The 11,642-nt window shown below is 40.0% G+C and overlaps 1 protein-coding gene across 4 annotated transcripts in view; it reads left to right on the top strand.

Moving 5' to 3' along the window:
• The first annotated feature begins 170 nt into the window (after positions 1-170).
• Positions 171-11,642, top strand: part of negr1 (neuronal growth regulator 1) — a 208,533-nt gene continuing 197,061 nt past the window's right edge. For 2 of the 4 annotated variants that reach the window (XM_013999966.1, XM_013999950.1), the window contains exon 1: positions 175-773. In XM_013999966.1, coding sequence (XP_013855420.1) covers positions 604-773 — 170 coding nt within the window. In that variant the 5' untranslated portion in view covers positions 175-603. Of the gene's footprint in view, positions 774-11,642 lie in introns of all 4 variants that reach the window. The other 2 variants (XM_013999944.1, XM_013999957.1) reach the window with 2 other exon arrangements.

Genomic DNA, 11,642 nt, shown 5'->3' with positions numbered 1-11,642 from the left:
TGTGTGTGTGTGTGTGTGTGTGTGTGTGTGTGTGTGTGTGGTTTTATTCTGGGATACAAGTGCCTCAGTGTTGAGCTTCACTCCCAACACTTGTTCAAGGCTGTTCATTTTCTTATTATGGGGTGGGGATAAATGGGGGTGGTTCTCCGGTCGATACCTTTAATTGCTCCTGGGCTGTATCGATACCTACCCGGTTGTACTGCTCCATCACGAGCCACTGGGAACAGGGTTGCCCGGGAAACGGCCGCATGGCAACAGGATCAGAGCCTGGGGGTTGTCTGCTTCTAGGTCTGCTCCCATTTTGCATCGCATTTCCTCACTAGATGGTGTGCGAGCCACTGGAGAGAACACTTCCTCGCGCGCGGCGAGCTCCACATCCAACAAGAACAACAAGAAGAGAGGGAAAAAAAAAAAAACAACAACCTGGGGAAACTATACCAGCGGAGCATTTCTTCACGGGAGCTGCGGKGTTGTTGGTTGGCAAAAGTGTGGGAATAAACAAAGCGTCGCTTTTTTTTGTGTGTGGTGGTGGTGGGGGGGCAACAAGAAGAAGACGACTTGGTGGGGGGAGAAAAGAAGCGACAAGAAAAACCCACAGCTGTGATGGACATAATGACTGCGATGCAGGATGCTTGTGTCTCTGATCAGTGGCTTACCGCGATAATTTTCAGCCTTTGCTGCTTCCTGCCGTCCTGCTTGCCCGCCGGACAAACTGTGGACTATTCGTCGGTTGAAAGTGTGGTCAGCAGACAAGGCGACACGGCGCTACTCAGGTAAAAACAAACCGCACACATCCCGCTTGCTAACGCAACTTCACTTCCTCGTGCTGCTCGTTCTGTTAGCCCAAGTTAAACACACTTGACCCCTCGTTCACTCCTTTTCCAGCAGCTTCACATGTCAGCCCGCTGCTTTTGGAGCGGAGTTATTTAGCGGACAATAATAGGTCGTGGTCCCCCCCCCCCCCCCCTCCATCCCGTGCTTGTTTTTCTTCTCAGGCAGTTTTGTGAAGGACCCCCCACCACCCGCCACTGCTCGGCCGAGACTGCGAGCAAAGTTTTCGKTAGCACTTTCGAGCTGACTGGGGGTACAAGAAGTGTTTGTGTAGGTGTTGTGTTTGGTTTTGATTGCTCCCGGCAGGTGGGACTGTGGCGCCTCGGATTATGTAATTTGACGACATTAGGTTCGGTGCCGCCGTTGAATCTGGAGGAGGGCTGGGGGTGTTGGGGGGCGAAATGATGCACGGATGAAGGTTATGTCGCAGTTTCAAAAGCGGGCAGGCAGAGGAGCGCGTGCGTCTGTGGCCGCTGCTGATCTGAATGGAGTTACGGCAAATGACGTGCAGCAGTCCCCCCCCGCCCCCCTCTCCATCCTTCACCCCCCCCCCCCTCCATCCTCCCTGCCTCCCTCCATCACGTAGGCTACGGTGCCAGCTGCACAGGTAGCTGCTCGTTAAAGATTGAATTAACAGCCACGGGCGGGGTTTAGCTTCCTAATGCACTTGCAAGCTTGTGATAACACATTCACTGTTCAAATGTTACAAAATAAGTGGTGCATCAGCACTTTTCAAAATATTCTTTCAAGTTGATTTGTATTGTGACAGTAAAAAAAAGAAGAAGTCACAAAACACAAAGTTGTGCAAAATCTTATCGAAAACCCGCTTTCCTGTGCCTTCAGAGGAAAAGGMTGGAGGGGCCAGTTTCTATATGAGTTCTGCAGATGTTGACTCAGACAGAGGTGTGGACCTGAACACAGAGCAGCCCACTCAGCTCCACTTTGAAGTCGTTGTCGTTTCCTGATTGTTGAGATGAAGGGGCACCAAAGAGTTGATCATTTTGTCCAACTTTTCAGCTGTTTGAGTCATGTTCTGCCTGAGCCCCCCTCCCATCAAAAACACCTGCACCTTGGACTATCTCTTTTACAGAGGAGTGCCTAATTCCCTGGTATCAGTCTGAGTTGGCTGTGATCAAATGGGTGAAGCTTTGCGTTTACTGGAGCAGATTATCTCGGTGCTGTGAATCAGTTGATTTAACAAGTTGCCTCCCACCCCGTAAAACAAGGCAAGCGTTTTTTATTTTTATTTATTTTTTTAGTTTTGAAGCAGGCCGTCGCCTCAGTAAATGCCATGCAGAACATTTACACTCACCGGATGTAGAGAAATGATTTTCACGATGATTTCACTGCTGGACTCTTGGAGTTAATTAATGGGTTATTCAGCTCTGCCTGTAACCATTCATCGGCTTTCTTTTTTTCAGGCCGTCAGTGTGACGTTATCACTTTTGCCGGGCTACTAAACATCTCACATTCCTGCCTAAATCTAATTGCCTACCATATGTGTCTCTGACGTGACAATAAAGACTTCTTCTGTCTCTACACTGTCATTTTCTCAAATCACAAGCGACTAAGAATGTCATTTTCTTTCGTTTTTTTTCCAGTGGTCTTGAGAGTCGGGCATTGATGCATGAATGAGTCGTCTCTTTAGAAACTAAGCATAAAACGGTGCATGCCTGTTGAGTTAGTCCATTGTCTACACCCCTGACTGGTAGAGGGTTTTTTTTTTTTTTACAGTGCCCCTAAGCTGATTGCTTGCAAAGAATGTGAGCATTCAGAAACTCTGTCAAAGCCAGAAGCGGGCAATTATTCACTGCCTCTAGATTATGGAGTGGTTCCTGAGAGGTGCGTCTGCCTCAGTATGTTAATTTCCCCAACCTCCTTAAATCTTAGAGCTGCATTTCTGCTGGTCCTTTTTCATGTTGGACAGTGGGTCCATATCAATTAAATGATTGGGACCTCTTGAAGACAAAATGGTTCCTTGTGCTGTATGTTTTCAGCCTTTTAATCCCATGGCGTTCATATTGTGGTAAATTTACATCATTCATAATGTCTTACCTGTTTAGCTTATTCACAATTTGTTTCATACTGAGGTCAGTGCACTGTCACAGGAGGAGCATTGTTCACATTAGCAGCGCATCCTTCAGCTACACTTACAGGTTTGATGTCATTTGGATTCAGCTGAACAAACCCTCCCAGTAAATGACTCATCAGGCTGTAAACTTGAAGCGAACAGCAGAATGACAAGAAGGTTCCCGTGGCTGCCAGGAAACCCATAGCATCAGTTGCTGCTGTTTCCACGTGGATAAGCAACCGCAATCAACAGCATGTGTTGGTAAATTTACTCCAAGTGCACTGAATTATTTAAGCTAAGTCATGACCTCACAGTTAGGAATTGCAGAGGCATTCTCAGTTTGGATTTTGAGTTACATCTCTTGTTTGAGAATATCTTAATTATTTTTTATTACCGCATGGTGAACACTTGACAGACGTTGCCATTTAGCTTTAAATATTTTGTTTGAAATTCCACAGAACAGTAAGCAGTGGCGAAGCCAAGAACCGGGAGCAAAACGTTACACCGAGTAAGACAATAATCTTAGCTTAGTTTCGTTATTTACTTTGACAGTTGGCCCTCAGCCACAAATAAAGCCTGCACCACAGGCCTTTGTCTCTGTAATGGTGCAAAATTGACCTGTCACTTGTTTGAAAGTCTGGTATTCGTATAAATCTAAAATCATTGCCTCGTGTCAACAGACCGGTTGATGAAAATCTTTTCTGGCTGTACATGATTGTGGTGGAGCCGCGCTTTGTAGCTCTATCCAGGACGAAAACAGTACCATGCATCATTTTCCCTCTCTGTGTCATTATTATGGTTCTGAAAGGTCTTGACATTTACTATAAGCACTGGTGCCAGAGACAACGTCTTGTTTTAAATGGCTTACTGTCCCTACCCTGGTACATACGCTGGCAAGGTGGAGCGGGAGAATATTAAGTGACTGTTAAAGCTCCACAGGAAACAATTTAAAGGAAAAATTGTTGACTGTCTCCTTACCACAGACCATAACCATAGCTGAGAAGTGCTCTTACTTTTAGCGCTTCAGCACTTTTTTTAATTAGGCTACAGCCAGTTCTGTTAAAGAAGTCGAACTGCATAAAGAAACCACCTCATTTCCAGCAGCCTGGTTGGGGATCTAGCGAATATTGTGGGGCTGTGAATACATCAGTTACCTGGCAGATATCAGCATCTTGATGCGCTCATTTGGGTGAAAAACCCGCTTTACCTCCTCTGACACATCTGTGTTGCACTCCCGAGTCTGTCACTGTTAATTAAACAGCAAAAAAAACCTTCTTCCACGTTTCCTGCAACAAATGTTTAATGCGATCAGTGCATTGTCAGCACAATGTTGCCTCGTTGCACAGTCTCTTGGCTCATCGTGGTCCCCAATCGACAAGATCCTTTATTTTACTTTTCATTTGATCTCCCCTTTATAGGGAATATCATAAATAAAACTGTGCGCATGGGGGATAGGGGCTGTTGTTCAGGAGTGGCTCAGATAGAACCATCTCTAAATAGACATTACAGATGATGGGAAACTGACCTTCTCTACTGCCAGAAAGCTAACATAAAACAGCGTATACTGTTGTTTAAGAAAAGGCTGCTAAGTATTCAATAGATTTACTCTGTCATCCATTTGTAACAAAAATATTTTAGGATGGATGGATGGATGGATGGATGGATGGATGGATGGATGGATGGATGGATGGATGGATGGAGATAATATGAGCAGAGTCTCAGTAGGCTTTTTTTCCAGCTTTTTGGAAACAGCCTAAAATCTTTTAGCCTGAGAAATATATTTTTAGACATACATACATAACACCTGAAGTCTGGTACTTTATTACAAAGTGAACCCAGTAGTCCTGTAGAAACAAGTGGGGGGGGGGGGGKTTGACAGTTTCCACAGTTATTACAGTAGACTGGAGAAACAATAAAAGCTCAGTTGAACCTTTTGGTGCAACAACAAAAAGTGGCAGTTTTTAAATCTCTTTCTCTCTTGTCTCTGTTTGTAGATTTGACATTTGAAATTTTTGTCATTGACGTAACAGGATATTTTACACCTGCTCACTTTTTCTTTCCACAAAAAAAAAAAAAAAAAAAAAAAAACTTTGACGGAAGCCATGTTTACTCATTTTTCTTGGTCTGTCAGGAGTTACCCTGATCCCTTCCCTATTAAATTTAAAACATGCCAAAGTTAAAGAGTGAAAGGAAGGAGCAATCAGCACCTGCAATCCCCCAATTTCTGCAACTATTTATCATATTAATAAGTTCATTATTGTTCAAAAATAACTGCAGTAAAATCTAATATAACTTCTCACCAGTATTCTAAATGACCTGGCCTTTTCTGCCACTAATTGTTTCTAATCCTGTCATTTTGCCTCACTATTAAGTCAGCCAGGTACTTGTAAATTAAAAGAATGACTAATTAATTAGACTTTTTCAGGCTCGGAGAGGTCTACAGTTAATCAAATTTTAATCTCAATCAAAAATTTGCCTCGCCAAATCTAAAGGAAGGTGATTGCCGAATATTGAGAAGAGGTGATTCCATAGCACACGTTCCCTTTGTGCCAAGGGCAACGGTGCACCCTCCTGTTTCCCATAGTCATCAGATGCGCTCCAGGGCTTCCACTCAGTAGCTCTTTAGAGCACTGTCAACACCCGGGTAGTGAGATGCATTGATTACACTGTCAAGGACAGTGATGATGCCCCTTTTAGCCTAAACAAATAACAAATTAATAATGCACACTTTGCTTCGAACTAAACAGGGGGTCTTACTACAGGTTTTGTTGCTCGAGGTTATTAGCAGTGTTACAATTTATCATATAACTATAAGAAACATCCCATGTGTTTTAATTTATCAAAACAGCTGTCAGGTTTATGAAATTAAACCATGATCTAATGAATAGGACTAGATTTGGTGATGTAATTTAAATTACTAAGGATTTTTTTAAAGGATATGTATATTACAATACAGAGTACTGTGCGAGGGACAGGGCCACATAGAGACAAAAAAAAAAGAATACACTCAATCACTCCCACCTAGGGATAATTTAGAATTCCCAATTAACAGAACAAGCATGTTTTTGGTCTGTGGGAGGAAACTGGAGTACTCGGGGGAAAAGCCACAACTGCACTGAGAGAACATTCAAACTCTGCCCAAAAAGTACCCAGGCTGGGATGAGATCCTGAGACCTTTTTGCTGAGAGGTGACATCTCTATACCATACCATACATCAATCTATTAATTAAATTATGATTCARTGACATCAAGGCAAAACAAATTGTCATCGAAACAAATCAATACATTGTATCACGAGAAAGCTGGTGATTTACACCACTATGCTATACCATACTATTTTACTTTGTCTAAAATTTCCCTTTTGTTGCAAACTTTGATCAGGTTTAAAATAAGCTTGCTTTGTTTTCTCCATATTCTAGTGCTCTCCTCACATACTGTATTTTTCTGTTACTCATTTTAAAATCAATGTGTAATGTGAGAGGAATGTGGCATGTTTCTGAGGTATTGTTACTCTGCTGTAACATCCAGTGCAAGTTGCTGTGCACTGGCACACTCCCACATGTACATAAACTCCTACATTTATAAATTTGACATAGTTTGACAAGATTGCTCTGCAAGAATTAAATTCCTCAGTCTTTTTTTTTTCTCTTTGGCAATGATTTGGTTTTTAAAATGATCACTCAAAAAGGAGCATTGGCTCCTGTTTCACTCATTTCTGTGTGAGCAGTTGAGACATTGGTCCAAGGTTATGAAAAGTAACTCACATTTAGTAAAAATAAACTTTAGAGTGTCTTCCAATGTATCCTCCTAAAATATTTTAAAAGACTGCCAAAATGATTTCTTTTCATGGTCTGTGTAATTTATTTATATATTTATTTATTTTGTCAAACGGCCAAATGATTCCAGCCAATGTTGAAAGTCAATACTTTTCAGATAAATCTAGTTCTAAATAAATAAATGGCCGTGGCTAAACAGTGAAAACTATGTGACTTTAGTTGCTAGTTTCTTTTTAAAATGAACATAAAGGAAATCTAATCTAGTGTTAGAAAGTGAGGAAAACCACTCTTTTGTCAGCTAAAATCTCACACTCTAGCTTGTTTTCGTGATCTATAACCTGATGATGGAAACACATAGCGATGATAACATGCATTCAAAACCATATTTACACCCTATAAACAATTTGCAAATGGATTTAATTTGTTGCCATCAGTTTCAGGCACTGTACTGTCTAAAAAAATAACCATTTCTATTTCTAATGTATTTCAATTAGCACTAAAGTGACTGAGTGCCCTGGTGAATTAAAGCCTAAATAGAAATGCTTTTTCAAGGTAATTCCTTCTAAAGAAATAGATGCAATGCTAGGCTTTAAAGCATTTTTATAATACTCTTATAATCACTACCATTATACTGGATAGGAAAAATAATTTGGGATGGAAAATGGAGCTTTTATCCATACCAAGTTTTTAGCATCCATATAATTGCAATAATTTTGTGAGAGGAGCTCACATGAGGATTTTTTGTGTCGTAAAAAGGCTATAAGCCTCAAAATTGGACTTAGCCAAAAGTGTAGAAGAAAACTCCGCTTACTTTCCTTCTTTTTAAATAACCAAGAACATTTGTTTCAGAATGATCAAGAATAAAAACCTTGTAGTGTTTAAACTGTGGCATTAGCCCACATTTCTTAAATTGATWTATTTTTTGTTCATAAATACATCGTCAGCTTTGCATCAATTTGAATATTCTACATCAAGTGATGGAGGTTCTTATTGTGTATAAGTAGACAATTGACACGTGCACTGATTTGCAATAGGCTCATCAGGAAGAAAGAAAAAAAGACAGCATTTCTGTGAATGTTCTCGTGTGTGCGAGTCATTTGTTGGTTGTAACAGATTTTGTTTCTCTCTTTGACAGCTTCCACTGAGTAAATTTGTTTTCTACCAGCTCTTTTGTCAAATGCTGCACAGCCTTCTTAATCATATGCCAACTCTTTGCAGCCTTTAATCACTGAGAGAAACCATTCCTCAGAGCCCCTTCAATTAAAATCCTAAATCAATCAGTTAGCATCTCCTTGTGTTTTCATGATAATTAGCCGTGCTACTCTGACAACATTGTGTAATCTCATCTGTGCTTCTTCAGTTGAGCTTTATACCTGCACGTCTTCGCATACCACTCGCAGGTTATTGACAAAACCTGTGGTTATCAGACTTTKAACATGCTGATGAAGGCTGTAACCATTGATAAATATGACTGGATTGGGTGTGGCTAGCGCGTTGCTAGCTACATAGAGACACACTGGAGCTCTGTTATGTATTGAGGGRTCTCAACAAAATGAATGGAGGTCAATGGACTGTGAGGCTTCATCCTGATGAAAGACTCATAACTTCCTTATTTCTTGCTCAATTTTTACAAACTATGGCTCAAAATAAAGCTGAGRAAATTGTGAATTTTATAGTTATGGAAATTTAAAATAGATAGCAAATTTAAATGACTAAAACAGTGGCTTAAACTAAGTATTTAGCATTTCACATGTGTTTTTTCATACAAATCAATGAGTTCTGACCAGCTGGATATTCATACAAATATTTATTAACCAGAACTGAATCTTAGACATTTAAAATACTGGATGTAGACAATATCTGAATAAACTGGCCTGTCTGACAAGGTGACTATTTTGTTTATGATGCTAAATCTTTACAATGTCTGTCATTAGCGAGTCTACATCATAATTTCTGAATTTATATGCAGTCTAACTAGTCAACAATCCAATAAAGTTCATATATACATGTTTAATATCACTAAATAATATATTTGACAACAGATTAAATAGATTTTAAATAAGGTTAAACATGAACAATGAAGCTGTTTAATGTTAGCATACAGGTATTACAATTAAAATAATTAATTTTGGTTAAATATGTGTAATATTTACCTGTGAAACATAACCCTTTTAGCTCCTGTAAACATGTTGTAGCAATTTCTGCAGTTTATAGCAAAGTATTTGTACCATTTGCACATTTATAAAGTGTTTGTTTGCACCGCGCTACGTTCTGCTCATTGATTTCAATGGTTAGCCTTAGCTTTAGCTCAATGCATAAAAATCCCCCTTGCGAAGCACGCCCAGGTCACGTGACACCCAATCCAGTAATATATATCAATGGCTGTAACTATAAGCTAGTTAGGCATCTCAGCCTTTAGAAGATCTTGTAACTAAATTCTTGTGTGACTGCTTGGAGSTCYCTAGCCTGGTAAAAACCAGCCCCTTGTCCTTCACTTTGCTTCGTACGAGGGTCTGGACTCTCATCYATAGAGAAGYGATTCTTGCTGGAGGCGTGGCCTCTGCTGAAGTTTAAAATGATTGGATCGGTTGGCYGCGACGTATGTGTGCCAGCTCCGCTGTGAAGAAGGCTAAGCTARGAAGCTAACTGGAAATCAYGTGYGCTGTAAACWACCCTACTGAGAGGAGARAAGTACCGAGCCGAACGWGACGACTGTAAATGAGAGCTGCTGCTTTGTCAGACAMATTTAATTTAATTTGGAAACCTTATCAAYACGGACTGKCTTCATTCACTYCCTCCACTGCTGTATGCTAAAYTAACTAGCAGACACTGCKCAGAAARTCGACRTTCTGTTCTCTGATTGGCCTGAATTAAATGCTCCCRAAGAAATYYTTGTCTATGGGAGAARTCCCAGAYGGAGCAGTGAAGGGAAACTAGAATTGAGCKGARCTGYGTAGGAAGGCAASGRCCAGGCTAGGAGCTCCCTAAATGAAGTTATGTTTAAGTCCGAAGATAAATCTGTAATTGGATTGATAAAAGTCTCTCCAGATAATTTGTTTCTGATGTTTGAAATCTGTAACCCTTTTAATGGCTGGTTATGAGACTGAATCACCATCACCATCATCATCACCATCATCATCATGGGATGAATCCCCTTAAGACCATGAGGCTGACGACTCCACCTTCAGTGCAAAAGCTCTCCGAGCATGACTGCAGGGACCATATTAGTCTGATCTTATGGGAGCAGTACATCAGATGTGTTGACACATGGATATCTTTGCAGTGTCCTTCAGTAAATTAAAACCAGCCAGTGGGATTTCAGATTAGACAGGATGTCTTCTTGTCCTTTAACCAAATTAAGCTTCAGCTATGCATCCAGTGCTTACATTATATACCTCTGAAAGGGAAAGCATTCATTTAGTTTCAAGAAAGTAAAACATTTTTGAAAGATTTACTGTAAATATTTTGTCTTTTCACAGTTGTCCATCAGGGACATTTCCCCAAATTAAAAAAAAAAGCAGTGTTGACTGTAATCTCCTGCACTTTAGTTATCTCAGCCATACTTTTTACAACGGCCCATCTCTCATAAGTGATGAGAAAATGCTGCAGCTGAAGGAGGTGTGTATTGTCGTAATTCATTTGGCTGTTTGTTGGCATGGCGAAGGAATTTTAATTGCTCTGAGCAGATTATTGTTTTTTTTTTCACTCCCTTTCTTTCTCTCATCTTAATAATTTTGTGTGTGTGGATTTCAGRGTGCTGTAAATGACTGTTGGAGCTGAGTAATTGGGGAGTCTGTATTGGTAATTATTATTAAATGCAAACAGAGTGTGGAGCAAATCAATATCTTGGAAAAGTACTACCTTTTGATGGCACAAGGGCCAGAAGTAAGTGTTAAAGAGTATAAAAAAGGATTCAGGATGATTTATGTTTGAAGTATAAAGCAGAGGTACATTGTATTAGTGTCAGTGGATTGTGGATTTTCAACAAAATCTCTGTGTGTATTACAGCTATAAAATCATTGTGTTAACACTGATGATAGATGAATGCAAAGATGTACTACGCCTCAGGAAGTGGTTCAGGAAGTAGATATTGATCTGTACAAGCATTTTTTTTTAAAGCGGGATATTTCTCAGTATGCTATGCAATACATAAATATGAGTTATTTGAAAAGCATCACCAACATAGAGATGATGACAGTGTTACTGTATAGTTATACTCTTAAAATAATTTGCACACTGCAAAAAAAATCCATCTAACCAAGTCTTACAATCTTATATCCAGCCAAAAAATTGTACTTGTTTTGAGACTGATATACTAAGCAAGAGCTGAATGAGTTAACTTACTAATCTTGTTAGCTTAGATTTTTTTCTTATTTCAAGAAGTCGTACAAAGTCTAATTCCAGTGGAAGAATATTTCTTTTAATTTGAGAACTGCTCTTGCTTAGTATATCAGTCGCAAAACAAGATCAAAAATACATTTTGCCTGGATATAAGACTGTAAGCCTTGGTTGGATGCACAATTTTTGCAGTGCGCATGAATTTTCAAATGCTAAATTAAGACTGCGCAGATTTATCTACGGTTAATGTAAGCCTAAATATTCTTTACCATCGCATTGACTGCATATTGAGTCGTATCAYTCTACAGAGCAGTAATTTTCTGTTTGGTTAAAAAGAGAGTTGTGACAAATGCCTCTTATGTGTGATCAGTGTTTAACTGCAGATTTATGACAGCGTATTACTATTTCCCACAGATGTAAAACAGCTTGTTAATTAATAGGGGTGTCCCGATCCGATATCGATATCGGATATYGGTCCGATATCAGCCAAAAAACGAGTATCGGATTTTATCGGCCTGCATAAAAAATGTCCGATATAAGCGCTCCGATATTAGCAGTCCGTTCCAGCAGTTCACTGACTCCGCTCCAGTGTTTCTATCCAGCAGCGCTTGGATCCTGCTTGTAGC

This window comes from Austrofundulus limnaeus, unplaced genomic scaffold (assembly GCF_001266775.1).
Source record: "Austrofundulus limnaeus strain Quisiro unplaced genomic scaffold, Austrofundulus_limnaeus-1.0 Scaffold8, whole genome shotgun sequence".
Taxonomy (NCBI): domain Eukaryota; kingdom Metazoa; phylum Chordata; class Actinopteri; order Cyprinodontiformes; family Rivulidae; genus Austrofundulus; species Austrofundulus limnaeus.
Note: the sequence above shows the minus strand (reverse complement) of the source record. Positions and strands in the feature narration are given on the sequence as shown.